The sequence below is a fragment of the Zophobas morio genome, unplaced genomic scaffold (assembly GCF_036711695.1).
Source record: "Zophobas morio isolate AGI-343-1 ecotype UQ-CSIRO unplaced genomic scaffold, CSIRO_AGI_Zmor_V1 ptg000040l, whole genome shotgun sequence".
In the NCBI taxonomy this organism is placed as follows: Eukaryota; Metazoa; Arthropoda; class Insecta; order Coleoptera; family Tenebrionidae; genus Zophobas; species Zophobas morio.
Genome location: NW_026972145.1, coordinates 5436886 through 5454360, shown reverse-complemented (window position 1 = coordinate 5454360; position 17475 = coordinate 5436886). Strand labels below are relative to the sequence as shown.

The 17475-nt window shown below is 32.5% G+C and overlaps 3 protein-coding genes across 5 annotated transcripts; 1 reads left to right on the top strand and 2 right to left on the bottom strand.

The window, feature by feature from the left end:
* Positions 1-1247: 1247 nt before the first annotated feature.
* LOC135140558 (zinc finger Y-chromosomal protein-like) lies at positions 1248-3197 on the bottom strand. 2 transcript variants are annotated; one of them, XM_064071163.1, is made up of 3 exons: positions 3110-3197; positions 2616-3045; positions 1248-2498 (listed from the first exon to the last, which is right to left on the bottom strand). In XM_064071163.1, exon 3 carries the CDS (start codon positions 2241-2243, stop codon positions 1605-1607), a length of 639 nt encoding a protein of 212 aa, XP_063927233.1. In that variant the 5' UTR covers positions 2244-2498; positions 2616-3045; positions 3110-3197; the 3' UTR covers positions 1248-1604. The 2 variants fall into 2 exon arrangements, with proteins under 2 accessions (XP_063927233.1, XP_063927232.1); XM_064071162.1 differs by having other exon boundaries at positions 1248-3045.
* A 6653-nt stretch (positions 3198-9850) lies between these two features.
* LOC135140410 (zinc finger protein 43-like) lies at positions 9851-11893 on the top strand. Its single transcript, XM_064070939.1, has 2 exons — positions 9851-9921; positions 9986-11893. The coding sequence occupies exon 2, from the start codon at positions 10079-10081 to the stop codon at positions 11759-11761; it is 1683 nt and encodes a 560-aa protein (XP_063927009.1). The 5' UTR covers positions 9851-9921; positions 9986-10078; the 3' UTR covers positions 11762-11893.
* A 2303-nt stretch (positions 11894-14196) lies between these two features.
* LOC135140424 (zinc finger protein 142-like) lies at positions 14197-16097 on the bottom strand. 2 transcript variants are annotated; one of them, XM_064070961.1, is made up of 3 exons: positions 16022-16097; positions 15528-15957; positions 14197-15410 (listed from the first exon to the last, which is right to left on the bottom strand). In XM_064070961.1, exons 2-3 carry the CDS (start codon positions 15837-15839, stop codon positions 14229-14231), a joined length of 1494 nt encoding a protein of 497 aa, XP_063927031.1. In that variant the 5' UTR covers positions 15840-15957; positions 16022-16097; the 3' UTR covers positions 14197-14228. The 2 variants fall into 2 exon arrangements, with proteins under 2 accessions (XP_063927031.1, XP_063927030.1); XM_064070960.1 differs by having other exon boundaries at positions 14197-15957.
* Between the last annotated feature and the right edge of the window lie 1378 nt (positions 16098-17475).

The window sequence follows — 17475 nt, the reverse complement described above, 5'->3', positions numbered from 1 at the left end:
TTTTTCAGTTTTTCAGTATTTCAGTTCTGGGGTTTTGCAATGTTTCGGTTCTTCAATTTTTTCATTTTTTGATGTTTCGATTTCTCGGGTTTCAATTTTTCGATAGGTATTTTAATTTTTCAATTTTAAAGTTCTAGATTTTCCGTTAATTTTTTTGTTTTCCTTGATGTTTTAATTTGTCGATTATTTGATTTTTCAAATTCTCGGTTTAGATTTTTTGGTTTTCCAATTCTTCGATTTTTAAATTATTTAATTTTTAGATCGTTCAATTTCTCGATTTTTAGATTTTTCAATTTTTCGGTTTACCGATTTTTTTTTCATTTATAATGTTTCAATTTTTCAATTATTAACTTTTCGATTTTTCAATTTTGGTCTAATTTGATTTCTTAATTTTTTGATATTTTGACTCCTCTACTGTTGATGTTTCAGTATTCGAACATTCCGATGTTTCGATTTTTCGACTTTTCGAGTGTTCAATTTTTTGATTTTTGAATTTTAAATTTTTGTTTTTTTGATTTTTTTGGTGCTTCGATTTCCCAATCCTTCAATTTTTCGATATTTTAATTTTTCAATTTTTCGAATTTTTAAATTTTTGATTTTTCTTTTTTTTTATTTCTCAATTTTTGGATTTTTTAAATTTTACATTTTTCAATTTTACTATTTTTTGATGCTTGGATTTCCGAATTTTTCAAGTTTTCAATACTCATTTTTTCAGGATTTGAATATTGAGAACTTTTCAATTTCTGGATTTTCAATTTTCAGATATTTTAATGTTTTGATTTTTTAAATTTTCGATTTTTAAAGTTTTTGATTTTTCGATTTTTCCGATTTGTTGTCAATTTTAAGTATATTTCATTTTTCAATTTGTGTCTTCTGCGGGAGTATTATTTGTTGTGCTGCACTTGGCGGGCGAGGGAAGTTCTGTCGAAATAACCTTCGACCAATTTTTATATTTAGCACGTAGGGTTCTTACTAAGCATTCCTTATTTAACCGAACAGTTATTAATTTAACTAAGCAGCTATTATTTCACCAAGCATATATTATTTTTACTGAGAATTTATTTTTTAACTGAGCATTTAGTATATAACTTAGCATTTATCATTTTTACCGAGCAAAAATACAGAGCGTTTAAAAATAGAACTGTGCATTTAATTTGTTCCCTTATCTAAATAACAAGAATACGGTATTAATAATACATTTATTAGGCGAACAAAGTAATGGACGGGCTTAATAAGCTTTGTTTGCTCTACAGTGTGTAAATTGTGTTGAAATAATATAATAATTGTGTCAAATATTAAAATTAATATGTCAAAATAATACGAGAAATGATTGTTCTGTGCTGAAGGTATGTTGTGGGCCGCCTGTCATAAATTATCACTATTCTGCATTATCGGCTTACGATGTTTTTATGACCCACGTCCGGTAGTCGTCTTTTCCAGCGCATCAGGTAGATTTAAAGAAGAATTGCTGGTTGCGTTTAAGGCAACAAATGGCGCCCAATTCAAACTTGTCTCTCGTCTAGCGTTCCCGCTTAATAGAATGAAAAAAGTCCAAAAGTCTGCATGCGACTATAATACACTTTATTTACACTTCACATGTGGTGTCAAACTCGATTTTTGTCTGCTATTAAATGGTCAATTTTCGCTTTCAAGTGGTACCTTTTTATGTGGTGTTTTAAATTCGAACTATTCTTAGTTTTGTGTGCACAATATGTGCATTCGTACCATTTCGCGTCCTGGTCGCTCCGATGCCGTGCATTAAAATGGTCTTTCAGCTGGCGGTGCTCTTTACACTTGTAAAGACACTCACTGCAGTGGTGCCACTTGATTTCATTCATGTCTAAATGCCGCCGATTTATATGTGTCTTTAAACAGTAGGGATATTTGGCTTTGTATTGGCACTTTTCACATTGATACCATTTTATGTCATGTCCTTCCAAATGCTGGGACTTCACGTGTTTCGTTAGCGACGAACAATCTCTAGCCTTGTAAGGACACTGTTTACATTCATACCACATGCCGTCCTTTTCGTCTAAATGAAAGGCGTTCACATGTCTCATCAAGGAGTCATTGTGTCTACATCTAAATGAGCACTGTTTACATTCATACCACTTCGCGTCTTGGTCGTCCAGATGCCGTGCGTTAATGTGTTTTTTCAAACTGCATTTCTCTTTGCACTTGTAAGGACACTGAGTGCAGTGGTGCCACTCTATTTCGCCTTCGTCCAAATGCCGCGCATTCATGTGTCTATTTAAACCAGATCAGTATTTGGTTTTGAATTGGCATTTTTCACAATTGTAGCATTTAATGCCTCTGTGTCCGTTGGAATGTCGCGCTTTCACGTGTTTCTGCAAAACCCTCTTGTCTCTTGTTTTAACTGGACACTCGTTGCACTGATACCACGTGATACTTTTCCCATCCAAATGCTGGCTTCTCCCGTCACTCCTTAAGTTTGAACAATCTCTAGTCTTGTCCGGACCCTGTTGGCATTCGTTCCACTTGTCATTCTCTTCTTTCAAATGACAAATCTTCATGTGTCCCAACAAAGATGATTTGCGTTTACATCTAAATGAGCACTGTTTACATTTATACCATTTGGCGTCAAGGTCGTCTACATGTCGTGCGTTAATATTCCTTTTCGAATTTGGTTGTCCTTTAGATTGTTGACACTCTCGAATGTGACATAACCATTTAAGCGTAAAATGCGTCTCAAAGCCGCACTTTTCACAAACGTATTTTTGATTATTGTGTTGTACAATTAAATCGTCGTTTTCGTGTTTAATTCCATGGTGTTTTCTAATATGTTGCTTGAAAAGCAGCGTTAGTTCCGTTTGAAAACTGCAGTGTTTGCAATGGTAAGAATCAAGGGGGTTTTCGCAGTTAAAAGGTACCAAAGGCGACTGATGACGGCGAATGTGGTTCATCATCAGGAAAAACGACGTTGTAACGTACGGGCAAATTTTACAGTCATGGACGTTGACCAGAGGGGGCTCCATGGGGGCGGTGACGGATTCGGAATATTGCAAAGTTACCAATTCGTCTAGTCTGAAATTCGTGTCGTATTGTTACGTTAAAAGATTATTATAAAAACGAATCTTGTATTACGAACCTGGAGATTAAAATATAAACAGTTCACATTGTTTAGACATAACCTCAAAACGTTGGTCCCTTCAGGTACTTTTAACTTTAGTTGTTTCATGTTGGTAGTAAATTCATGAATAGGTCACAGTAGAGATAACAATTGTTATCTATGCTGTGAATAGGTCAAGATTAGGCAACACCTTATACAGGTCAATTGTCATTTTAAGCTTCAATTCGAGGTCTTCACGGTAATTACTATTCTTCTGTTTTTTTTATGCTTCGTGACCCTTAGAGCTCAAAAAATTAAGTTTCTCGTTTCCGTCTATCTCTCTAAATTACCAGATCGAATGTTGTCGAATTTTGAAAATTTTTAGGAATATCGTATGAGATGACGTCATGTCCAAATTTTACAAAACTAATAATATGTTATTTAAACTGTGGACATCCGGATATTTGGATGAAAAATCAAACTTTTTTGTTTCTTGTTCTCGCGACTTTTTTTACTTATATTTGTCGGTTTTTCGACTTATCTATTTTTCAATTTTCCGATATTTCAGTTTTGCGGTTGTTTAATTTTTCGATTTTTTAACTTTATGATTTTTCAATTTCGACGTTTCGAATTTTCGATTTCTTCGTTTTTCATTCTTCGATTTTTAAAATTTTTGATTTACGATTTTTCAATGTTTCAATTTTGATTTTTTCTTATTTCCCGGTTTCATAATTTTTTGACATTTTCCGATTCTTCAATTTTTTAATTTGAGTTTAGTTGAGTTTCGAAAATGTCAAAATTTGGCCGAAGTGTGAAGAAGGGGGGACCATTGGAAAAATTTCACTTTTCAAAAAGTTGTCAAAAAATTCTGAAAAAATTCAGGGACGTAGATCTCGACGTGTTGATTCCAAAAATATAGAGTGTTGGTGGTAGTTTATTTTTTTTTTTCAATTTTTGATTTTTTTTATTTTTCCGATTTCTTAATTTTTTGACATTTCCATTTTTCCATTTTTAGAATTTTTAAATCTAATTCGGTTTTTCGATTTTTTAAATTTTAAATTTTTCAACTTTTTTAACTACCAATTTTCCAGTTTTTCACTTTTTAAAATATTTTAATGTTTCGATTTCTCGGCTTTTCGCCTTCTCCCTTTCTCAATTTTTCAACATTTAAAATTTGGATCAATTTCTCGAATTTTCTTTTTTTAATTTCTTTAATTTTTCGATCTTTTAGTTCTTCAATTTTTCGATATTTTAAATTCTACATTTTCAAACTCTAGTTTTTGTGATGTTTCGATAATGCAAATGTTTTGATTTTCGATTTTTCGAAATGTTGGTTTTCCATTTTGCGATTTTTAATATTTTTGATTTTCTATTTTTTAATGTTTCAATTTTTAAATTTTTTAATTTGTCCGTGTTTTAATTTTTTGACATTTCGATTTTTCGATTCTTCAATTTTTCAATCTAATTCGATTTTTCGGTGATTCGGTTTTTTTTAATTTTAAATTTTTCAATTTTTTTGTTCCTAATTTGCCGCGTTTTCGCTCTTCAGATTTTGGGCTACTTCTATTTTTTTAAATTTCGATTTCTCGAATTTTCAATTTTCCAATTTCTCGGTTTTTCGCCTTATCGATTTTTCTTTTTTTTTTGTTTTTTTTTAAATTTTGGTAATTTCTCTCTCGATCTTTGAGTTCCTCAATTTTTGGATTTTTTGAATTCTAAATTTTTCAAGCTTTCGTTTTTGTGATGTATCGATTTTTTTAGTTCTAGTTCTACATTTTTTCATTTTAAAAATTTTTGACATTCTGGTTTTGCAATTCTTCAATTTTTCAATCTAATTCAGTTTTTTGGTGTTTCGATCTTTTCAAATTGTATACTTTTCAACTTTTTTAATTTCTAATTTTCCGATTTATCGCTTTTTAGATTTTAAGCTGCTTTGAATTTTTCGATTCCCCAATTTCTCGGTTTATCGACTTTTCGCTTTCTCGCTGTTTCAATTTTTCGACTTTTTACAGTTTAGATTTTTAAAAGTCTCGACTTCCCAATTTTTTTATATTAGATTTTTCAATTCTTCGATTTTATTTATTTTATTATTTAAATATCAAAATTTTTTGTTTTTAACTTTTCATTTTTTGAATGTTCGATCTTACGCGGTTTCCATTTTTCGATTTTTCAAGATTATTATTAAAACTAATCTTGTATGTTTTACCTCTTTTATTTTTAGTTAAATTAAAAGTAACTCTGAAATCAAATTGTCAAAACGTAACCTCAAAATATTGGTACTTTGGATGCTTAATGTTGGTGGTATATTTGTGACGGATTAAAAGTATGCAACACGTTATACAGCTTCTTGCCGTTTAATTATAATTATTCACAATATATTTTGTTTAAACTTCACAAGTAGCGTCAAACTCGATTTTTGTCTGTTATTAAATTTTTACTGTTCACATTCGAATGATGATTTTTTATGTGGCGCTTTAAATTTGAAGGATTCTTAGTCCATCGCGTAAATGACTATTTTCATGTTTTTTTATGTTTCGTGACCCTTGGAGTCTGAAAAATTAGGTTACTTCAGTAGTTTGCCGATAGGAGCGCCGCTAAAATTTACGGAAGCGACCTTCCAGGTAAAACCCTTATCGCCTGCTCTACCATAAGCTGATTGTTAGAGTTCTCGGCTGATTTTTCTAATTTATGGCAAGGAACTCCGTTTTATAACAAGCCGCCAGGACCGGCCGTAGTAATCTATTGTTAAGGAAATTAACTTTTAGGCAATGAGGTACTATCATAAAACCGAATTAAAACTGGGGAACTATAATATTTTTACTCCACTCAGGATCCTGAATTCAATACACATGATTAATAAAAATTCATTGTAATATTATTGTTAATATATATTTTACTTTGTTAATTAATAAAACTAATAAACATATCTATAATAATAATAAAAAATATATAAAATACAGCTTTTGTTTAACACGTATAAGTAGCTAAGTGTATCCACTACTTATCCCAGAAAGGAGGTGTTTTAAAAAAGCCCTACGCCCAGTAACTTCTCCCTTCATTGTTTACTCGAAAAAAGTGCTCGTATATGTTTTCATTTGCCGAGAGATCATTTTCAAAATATATTTATAATAAAAATATGCAAGTCTCGGTGATGAAAAATGTACTCCTAATAAATTATTAAAGTGAATAAAAAAATAGAAACAAATTTTATTTATTTAAAAAAAATCTCTCGCAAATGCAGGTTCCTCTTTCTTCTTAAATCAATTATTTCGGGCAATAATGCTCCAAAGTAAAATCTGCCAAGTTTATCTACCATCTTTTTACATATTTCTTCGTTTTTTTTTCTATATTAATTCCTTTGGGTGTCCACACAACAAAATAAACTTGTGAAATACCCGTAACAAGCATTGGACTTGAAAGTAGTAATCATGATTTTTTTTACTTTCAATTCTCTGTCTGTCAATGTACAAAATTTGATTATTTTTTTTCTAGCCGCTTCTTCGAGAGACAAATCTTGCGATTTTGAAGGGCATTTAATTTCGACTAATGCACTCCTATCCTCTAGAACCCTGTCTGGACTAGCAGCCAAGTAAGGAAATTGTTTTGAAATAAAGACACACCGTTCAGTTTTTATATTTTTATTTATTTCAAAACACTTGACAGATTTTTCCTCACTTTGTTGTCCATAGTATGTATGACTATTATCTCTAAATGTACTGTACAACAGAAACTCCGCAGTTTTAGCTGTTGTTGTAGTCGGTCTAAGTTTTTAAATACGTCCAAAACTTGAAGCCGTAACCCTAATTTCTCTTTCTTTTGCCCAAATGTGCCTGTTGCCTAGTGTCTATTTCAATTTGGTCTAAATTCAAAGATAATTTTCTCAAAAAAACTTCTTTGGCTGTCACAAATGTTTCTACATCCATGTCAGGATCATCTAACAAATATTTAAACCATAATCGCAGTCGGGACCAGCATACGTAAATTTTTTTACGACATATTTTTTTTACGAATACTTTGTCTAAGACGAGCTTGTTTCATAGACGAACAATATTTTTTTGTTATTAAACCAGGACCGTTTTAATCACAATATATTTACTTATCCCCTGTAAAAAATTCATGACGTCACCTCAAAATTTTGCTGAATAAATCCTGTCTAAAATGTACAAAATATGATGAGTCTCTTCTTGTAATTTATCATTCCATTCATATTTTTTGGATTCGGATATACAGTGTGACTCAAAAAATTTAATGGATGCGCAAATTTATTTTATTGATTTAATCAGGAACTACAAAACCGAAATCTAATGTGAAAAAAAACATAATAGGCATGCAGTCGTCACGTTTCCGATAGCGAGGGAAGTACTGTCTAAACTCTTTAGACCGATTTTTTTGATTTTCCCATTTCTCCATTTCTCAATTTTTCAATGTTTCCGTTTGGGATTTTTTCACTGTTTCGATTCTTTAATTTTCCTTCCAATTTTAGGTTTTTCAATATTTCAGCTTTGGAATTTTGCAATATTTCGTTTCTTCAATTTTTCAAATTTTTGATATTGTGTTTTCTCGGTTTTTAAATTTTTCGATATTTTAATTTTTCAGTTTTTAAAGTTTTAGGTTTTTAGATTTCTCACTATCTCGACTTTTCGATTTTTCAGTTCCATGATTTTTCAATTTGTCGAATTTTTAAATTTTAGATTTTTCGTTTTCTTTGATGTTTTGAGTTCTGGATTATTCGATTTTCTGAGTTTTCAGGCTTGGATTTTTTTTGTTGTTCAATTCTTGGATTTTTAAAATTTTTGTTTTTTAAATTTTCCTATATTACTTACGGGGTTTCAATATTTTGATTTTTTTATTGTTCAATTTCTCGATTTTTTGAATTTTCAGCTTTTCAATTTATTAACTTTACGATATTTCAGTTTTGCTCGATTTCGATTTCTCAATTTTTCGATATATTACTGCTGGGATTTTTCAATTTATCGATTCTTCGATTTCTCGATTCTTCATATTTTCGGTTTCTCGAATTTCTTAATTTTTCGATTTCTCAATTTTCCGATGTTTCAGTTTTGCGATTTTTAATTTTTTTTATTTTTCAGTTTTCAATTTTTGACGTTTCTAAATTTTTCGATTTCTCAATTTTTCGATTAACTGATTTTTTTATGTTCCCATTTCTCTGTTTCTCGATTTTTCAATTCTTGCTTCAATTGTGATTTTTCAATTTCTCGATTTCTGAATTTTTCAATGTTTCAGTTTTGCATTTTTTAACTTTTCCGATTCTTCGATTTTCTTTCCATTTTTCAGTTTTTCAAGATTTCAGTTTTGAATTTTTTCACTTTTTCGATTTTTCAATTTTCCTTCCATTTTTCAGTTTTTCAGTATTTCAGTTCTGGGATTTTGCAATGTTTCGGTTCTTCAATTTTTCCATTTTTTGGTGTTTCGATTTCTCGGTTTTTCAATTTTTCGATAGGTATTTTAATTTTTCAATTTTTAAGTTCTAGATTTTCCGTTAATTTTTTTGGTTTCCTTGAAGTTTTGATTTGTTGATTATTCGATTTTTCAAGTTCTCGGTTTTCCAATTCTTCGATTTTTAAATTATTTAATTTTTAGATCGTTCAATTTCTCGATTTTTAGATTTTTCAATTTTTCGGTTTACCGATTTTTTTTCATTTATAATGTTTCAATTTTTGAATTATTAAGTTTTCGATTTTTCAATTTTGGTCTAATTTGATTTCTTAATTTTTTGATTTTTTGACTCCTCTACTGTTGATGTTTTGATTTCTCAATGTTTCAGTTTTTGAACATTCCGATGTTTCGATTTTTCGACTTTTTGGCTTTTCGAGTGTTCAATTTTTTGATTTTTGAATTTTAGATTTTTGTTTTTTTGATTTTTTTTGGTGTTTCGATTTCCCAATTCTTCAATTTTTCGATATTATAATTTTTCAATTTTTCGAATTTTTTAATTTTTGATTTTTCTTTTCTTTTATTTCTCAATTTTTGGAGTTTTTAAATTTTACATTTTTTAATTTTACTATTTTTTGATGCTTGGATTTCTCAATTTTTCGAGTTTTCAATACTCATTTTTTAAGGATTTGAATATTGAGAACTTTTCAATTTCTGGATGTTCAATTTTTGAGATATTTTAATATTTTGGTTTTTTAATATTTCAATTTTTGGGTGTTTTGATTTTTCGATTTTTAAAGTTTTTGATCTTTTCACAACAATAAACTTAAAACATTGTCAAAATGGTACATTTTGCAAGGAAATATTCATTTTGCAATTATGGGGTGCACCAGATGGAAACACTATTTGAAAATCTAGAAAATAAGAAAAAAATTGCATGCCTTGGGTAAAACTTCAACACGGATTCATAAACCACGAGCAGAGAAGTATGTCATTTTATACAATTTAATAGCTATTTATGGTATAAGTGAATAAAAGTGAATTTTATCCAACGAAAAAACAGTTTAGCACACGAGGCGAAGCCGAGAGATTATATAAACATTTTATTCATCCTTACGATTAAACTATTGTTTTAATAGCGAGATTTAACATACGAAATGATCATTTTATTAGTAGAAATTGGAAAAATGACATTTACTATTGTAAAATTTGGACATGACGTCATCTCATACGACATTCCTAATAAATATGCCTGGATCACGAAATATAAAAACATGAAAATAGTCATTTACCCGATGGACTCCATTCGAACCTACAAATACAAACTTGTATAACGTGTTGCATAATCTTGGTCTGTTTAACGAATTTACTACCAACATAAAACAACTAAAGTAAAAGTATCAACATTTTTAGGTTATGTCGAAAACAATTTGTAAGATTTGCAATTTAATTTACAGGTACGTTACACAAGATTCGTTTTTATAACAAACTTTTGACGTAACAATACTGCATGAATTTCAGACTGGTTGAAACGGAAAATTTGAAAAGAAGTCTTCCCTGGTAAAAGTCCACGACTGTAAAATTTGCCCATACGTTACAACGTCGTTTTTTCCGATGATGAACCACACTCGCCGCCATCAGTCTCCCTTGGCATCTTTTAACTGTGAAAACCCCCTTGATTCTTACCATTGCAAACACTGCAATTTTCAAACCGAACTAACGTTGCTTTTGAAGCGACACATTAAAGACCGTCATGGAATCAAACAAGAAAACAACGATTTAATTGTACAACACAATAATCAAAAGTACGTTTGTGAAAAGTGCGGTTTTGAGACGCATTTTTCGCTTAAATGGTTATGTCACATGCTAGAGTGTCAACAAAATCGATATAAAACGAAAGAACAACCGAATTCGAAGCAGCAGCTTTCAGTTGAGGACAAAAGCAGGTGGTTTCATTGCGCTGAATGTACCTTCAAGTGTAGAAAAAAAGACGGTTTGGAAAGGCACATTAACGCACGACATATAGACGATCTTGTTGCGAAATGGTACAAATGTGAACAGTGCTCATTTCGATCTAAATACAGGCAATCTTTGAGACGACACGTGATTGTTTGCAAATGGTACGAATGCCAACAGTGTTCTTATAAGACTAGAGATAGTTCGAACATGAAAACGCACGTGATAATCTATCATTCGAATGAAAAATATATCACGTGGTATAAGTGCAAGGAGTGTCCGTTTAAAACAACATATGAGAGGGTTTTACAGAAACACGTGGATGCACGGCATTTGAACCGACGCTACATTAAACAGCACAATTGTGAAAAATGTGAATACAAAACCACGTCCCGGTATAAATTAAAGGAACATATAAATCGGCGGCATTTGGCCGAAGACGAAATAGAGTGGCACCCCTGCACTCAGTGTCCTTACAAGGCTAAAAGCAAAGGCAATCTGAAAAGACACATCAACACACGGCATTTCGACGAAAAGGACGGCAAGTGGTACGAATGTCAACAGTGTCCTTACAAGGCTAGAGATTGTTCGACCCTAACCAAGCACGTGAAATCCGCGCATTCGGACGAAGGCGAAATAGAGTGGCACCCCTGCACTCAGTGTCATTTCAAGTCCAAAACCAAAGACGGGTTGAAAGGTCACATTAACACACGGCATCTGGACGACCAAGACGCGAAATGGTACGCATGCAAACAGTGCTCTCGTAAATATAGATACAAGAGGTCCTTGACGAAACACATGAACATTTGTCATGGGGACGAAAAGAACTGCAAGTGGTACAAATGTCAGCAGTGCTCGTACAAGAACAGAGACCATTCGAACTTAAAGAGTCACGTGATAAGCCAGCATTTGGATCAGTATCACATCAGATGGTATAATTGTGACAAGTGCCAATTCAAAACCAAATACACCCCGTCTTTAAAGGATCATATAAATCGCTGGCATTTGGACAAGAGTGAAATCAACTGGCACCGCTGCAGTGAGTGTCCATTCAGGAGCAAAAGCAAAGACGGTTTGAAAAAACACGTTAACGCACGGCATCTGGACGATCAGGACGCGAAGTGGTACAAATGCAAACATTGTCCACACAAAACCAAGCATTGTTCGAATTTAAAGTTGCACATGAAAACGCAGCACCTGAATAAACAGGAGCCAGAATGGTACCAATGCACTCATTGTCCACACAAAACTAAGCATCGTTCGAATTTGAAGTTGCACATAAAAAAGCAGCACGTGAAAGCGGAAAGTGACCATCTAATAGAAGACGAAAAGCGAGTTTGACGGAACATGTGAAGTTTAAACAAAGCGTGTAGTGGTGGTGAATATCCATTTAGACTTTAAGACATTTTTTATTCCATTAATACAGAAAATGAAAGAAATAAAAATTGAAACTGTATAACGTGTTGCATAATTTGACCTGTTGCTGATTTACTACCAACGTCAAACAACGAAAGTACCAACATTTTGAGGTTATGTTTTCACCAGTTTTCTTTCATGAGTAATTTACAATCATTTTGATTGAATTTAGACGACGACGTGATTAAATTGTTTCCTTATTTTATTGATTATTATTAATCAAGATTCAAGACGACTCACTCCATTTTTTCCGAAAATTGTGTAACTGCATAAATTAATAAATTCCATTTCCTCTTTTAAACATGTCATAGTTGAAAACATGTTTTAGACTTAAGGGTGCCCAGTAGCCAGTAGCAGATCGAAAAATGAGCTACATAGATTTTCATTTTACGGGCGTAATTTCAATTTTGAAAAAAAGATCGACATTTCAATCGATAGATTATGTCTAAATCTCTGGGGAAGACACAATATTTTTTAAAATAAGTGATTGTTTAGTGTTTAATTAATCGTTCATTGTTCATTCTTCGAAGGAATTTGCATTTTTAGACGAGGAGAGAGCATTTTTCGCTTCAACTTTTATATCAGTGCAAAGACAACATTGAGCTCTATGGGGAAGACCCGGTCATTTTTGTTTAAAATTTATATTTATCAAAATATTAGTTTTTTAAAAAAATACTGACTAATGAAAATAAAGTGAAACCAGGCAACCCTATTTACAAAGTTTTCCGTTTCAATGAATGGCTGAGTTTTACACAGGAGGGAGCCTTGCCGACCGACCCTTTCAGGTAATCAGTCCAGATACTTTAGGTCATAAAACTCATAAATACTCTTAGCTGACCAATATTGGTGAAACTCTTTTACAAGTCGACTTCTTTCATTGCTGACATAATTTGATTTAAAAGTATGCAAATTTTTATAACTTTATATATTCTACTAAAATATTTTCTTTGAAAAAATTATTCGCCAATTGTGTTTTGTTCGATTAAAAAGACTTCAACGTTTGAAAGTTTTTTGAGAAATACTTTTTGCGCTGTGACATATCAGGTACTTCAATTGCGTCGTTAGATACATCGTCGCCCGAGAACTTGTATGATCCACAGACCGGAGCGCGCTCAGGCCAATGTCGACTCTATAAGCCTCCAAAAATTCTGCGGGAAATAGTTATTATTTAGATGCTTTTGTTTACACACGTCTCACATGTTTCACTCGATTTTGACACTCAACTATTTTTTTGTTTAACTAAGAATTAATACTTTCACTGCGTTTGATACTAACGTCCTAAATTAGCAATACTAGTGGAACAGTAATCATGCAATAGATTTTTTTGGGAAAGTACAATTATTTTTATGTTTTAGCAGCAATGTGTTCTATTTTCTATTAATTTTTACATATTTTTAGTCACAATTTTGGTAGTTATTTTTTACTTTTATTTTTAGCAATAATAAATAGTCCAAACATGAAAAAAAAAAATAAAATTAAAAAATCTAAAATTTAGAAATCGAGAAATTGAACAAATCGTATAATTGAAAAATCGAAACATCGAAAAACTGGAAAATCGAAAAATTAAAAAAAATGGAAAATCAGAAATTTAATGAATTCCGAAAAATGAAAAACTGAAATATGCATAGAAGAACCGAAAACTCGAGAAATCGAAAAATCTAGAATTTTAAAAATTGAAAAATTAAAATATCGAAAAGTTGAAAAATTGCGAAATCGTATCAGTGAAACATCGGACAATCGAGAAATCGAAAAATAAAAAAATGGAGACATCGAAAATTTGAAAAATGGAAAAATTGAAAATGTCAAAAATGAAAATACTGAAAAATTGCATTTATAAACCACAAGTTCAGGATTATGCTACTAAAAAATTGATAACGTCATCTCAAGATTTTGCTGAATAAATTCTACTAAAAATGTGCAAAATATGATGAGTTTTTACTTGTAATTTATCATTGCATTAATATTTTTTTAGATTTGCTTATATACCTAGGTGGCTCAAAAAAATTAATGAATGAGTCAATTTATTCTGTTGATTCAATCAGTCTCGACTCACTCCATTTTCCCAGAAATTTTTGGAATACTGTTATTTTTAGTCTAATCCACATTGATTTACGTGTCCTTGCAAAATGTTGATGATTTCATCACAAAATTGTGTACATAAAGTAAAAATTGAACTCGAAAATGCTGGATATGAAATTAAATTTTTCGAAACATAACCTCAAAATGTTGGTACTTTGGTTGCTTACCGTTGGCAGAAAATTTGTGACAGTTCAAAATTATGCAACACGTTATACAGTTACAAGTCGTTTAATTTTTAATTCTTTTATTTTCTATATTAATGGAACGAGAAAAGTCATTCACCACTACTGTACTTTTTGTTTAAACTTCACAATTAAACTCGATTTTTGTCTGCTATGACGTTGTCACTTTTCGCATTTGAGTGGCGCCTTTTTATGTGCTCGTTTAAATTTGAAGAATTCTTAGTTCTGAAAGGGCAATGTGTGCATTCGTACCATTTCGCGTCTTGGTCAGCCACATGCCGTGCGTTAATGTGTTTTTTCAAACCGCTTTTGTTTTTGCTCCTGAACGCACACTCACTGCAGCGGTACCACTTAATTTCATTCTTGTCCAAATGCCAGCGATTTATATGATGCTTTAAAGACTGGGGGTATTTGGTTTTGAATTGGCACTTTTGACAATCATACCATTTAACACCATATCCTTCCAAATGCTCGGATTGCATGTGCTTCTTTACGGCCGAACAATCTCTAGTCTTGAATGGACACTGTGTACATTCATACCACTTCGCGTCTTGGTCGTCCAGATGCCGTGCGTTAATGTGTCTTTTCAAACCGTTTCTCTCTTTACTCTTGAAAGGACATAAAGTGCATTGGTGCCACTTTATTTCGTCCTCGTCCAAATGCCGCCGATTTATATGTTTCTTTAAAGACTGAGGGTGTTTGGCTTTGTATTGGCACTTTTCACATTCATACCATTTTATGTCATGTCCTTCCAAATGCTGGGATTTCACGTGTTTCGTTAGCGACCAACAATTTCTAGCCTTGTAAGGACACTGTTTACATTCATACCACTTGCCGTCCTTTTCGTCTAAATGACAGGCGTTCACATGTCTCATCAAGGAGTCGTAGTGTTTACATCTAAATGAGCACTGTTTACATTCATACCACTTCACGTTTTGGTCGTCCAGATGCCGTGCGTTAATGTGTTTTTTCAAACCGTCTTTGTCTTTGCTTTTGAAAGGACACTCGTTGCATTGGTGCCACTCTATTTCGCTTTCGTCCAAATGCCGCGCATTTATGTGTCTATTTAAAACGTACCGGTATTTGGTTTTGAATTGGCATTTCTCACAATTGTAGCATTTAATGCCTCTGTGTCCGTTGGAATGTCGCGCTTTCACGTGTTTCTGCAAAACCCTCTTGTCTCTTGTTTTAACTGGACACTCATTGCACCGATACCACGTGATACTTTTCCCATCCAAATGCTGGCTTCTCCCGTCACTCCTTAAGTTCGAACAATCTCTAGTCTTGTCCGGACCCTGCTGGCATTCATTCGACTTGTCGTTCTCTTCGTTCAAATGACAAAGGTTCACGTGTCCCAACAAAGATGAGTTGCGTTTACATCTAAACGAGCACTGTTTACATTTGTACCATTTGGCGTCAAGATCGTCTACATATCGTGCGTTAATATTCCTTTTCGAATTTGATTGTTCTTTAGACTGTTGACACTCTTGAATGTGACATAAACATTTAAGCAAAAAATGCGTCTCAAATCCGCACTTTCCACAAACGTATTTTTGATTATTGTGTTGTACAATTAAATCGTCGTTTTCGTGTTTAATTCCATGGTGTTTTCTAATATGTTGCTTGAAAAGCAGCGTTAGTTCAGTTTGAAAACTGCAGTGTTTGCAATGGTAAGAATCAAGGGGGTTTACGCAGTTAAAAGGTACCAAAGGCGACTGATGACGGCGGATGTGGTTCATCATCAGGAAAAACGACGTTGTAACGTATGGGCAAATTTTACAGTCATGGACGTTGACCAGAGAGGGCTTCTTGGGGGCGGTGACGGATTCGGAATATTGCAAAGTTACCAATTCGTCTAGTCTGAAATTCGTGTCGTATTGTTACGTTAAAAGATTATTATAAAAACGAATCTTGTATTACGAACCTGGAGATTAAAATATAAACAGTTCACATTGTTTAGACATAACCTCAAAACGTTGGTCCCTTCAGGTACTTTTAACTTTAGTTGTTTCATGTTGGTAGTAAATTCATGAATAGGTCAAGATTAGGCAACACCTTATACAGGTCAATTGTCATTTTAAGCTTCAATTCGAGGTCTTCAGGCTAATGACTATTCTTCTGTTTTCTTATGCTTCGTGACCCTTAGAGCTCAAAAAATTAAGTTTCTCGTTTCCGTCTATCTCTCTAAATTACCAGATCGAATGTTGTCGAATTTTGAAAATTTTTAGGAATATCGTATGAGATGACGTCATGTCCAAATTTTACAAAACTAATAATATGTTATTTAAACTGTGAACATCCGGACATTTGGATGAAAAATCAAACTTTGATTTTTTTTTTATTTTTGTTTCTTGTTCTCGCGACTTTTTACTTCCCGAGCGTAAGCAAAGGAAGTATTGTAATCGAGTCCGTCGGCCGACTCTCTACTTTTACGTTTTCTCGATCTTTCATGACCCCTAGAAGACGAAGAAATAGGTCTCCCATTTCCGTCTGTCTGTCCGTCCGTCTGTCCGTCCGTCTGTCCGTCTGTCCGTCCGTCTGTCCGTCCGTCTGTCCGTCTGCCGTCCCGGATTTTTATTAGACAGATAATCTCCGAAAGTACTGGACCGATTGTTGTGAAATTTTGTACTTATATTAGGAATATCATGTAGATGGTAAAACGCTAACCAAAATTTGTCTAATCATCCCCACCACTAATGCGATGACGTCACTTCAAAATTGTACATAGTAAATAGCACAGAACAGTCAATATAGATAGGTAAATAGGTCTTAAATTGTATAAAATAACATAGTCCTACACATGTAGTTTACGACTCCGAATTCAGTTTTTACCCGAAACGTCCAGATTTTTGGAAAAAAAATCAAAATTATAAAACAACATTTTGCAATTTAATTTTGAATCTGCTAACCCGAATGTTTTGAAATGTTGCAGATGTTTTAAGGCTCTAAAGAGCATAATAAATGTTTAGTCAAAATATATTTGCTTATCCCCTCCAAAAACTTGATGACGTCAGCTCAAAAGTTTGCCAAATAAATCCTATATAAAATGTACAAAATATGATGCGTCTGTGCTTGTGATATATCACTCCATTCATATTTTTTGGATTTGCATATACAGGGTGACTCAAAAAAATTAATGAATGCGCAAAATTTATTTTACTGATTTACTCATTAACTACAAAACCGAATGCTTCGAAATCTTGAAGATGTTTTAAAGTTATCATAAGCATGGTAAATTTTTTATCAAATTGTATTTGGTCGTCCCTCCTAAAAAATTTATGACGTCACCACAAAATTTTGCCGAATAATTCCTATCTAAAATGTACAAAATATGGTGAGTCTCTTCTTGTGATTTATCATTCCATTCAAATTTTTTCG

What these genes read in the sequence shown, in the direction of transcription:
- LOC135140558 (XM_064071162.1), bottom strand. Translation starts at nt 2,996, where the DNA reads ATGGAGCCCCCTCTGGTCAACGTCCATGACTGTAAAATTTGCCCGTAC.
- LOC135140410 (XM_064070939.1), top strand. Translation starts at nt 10,079, where the DNA reads ATGATGAACCACACTCGCCGCCATCAGTCTCCCTTGGCATCTTTTAAC.
- LOC135140424 (XM_064070960.1), bottom strand. Translation starts at nt 15,839, where the DNA reads ATGATGAACCACATCCGCCGTCATCAGTCGCCTTTGGTACCTTTTAAC.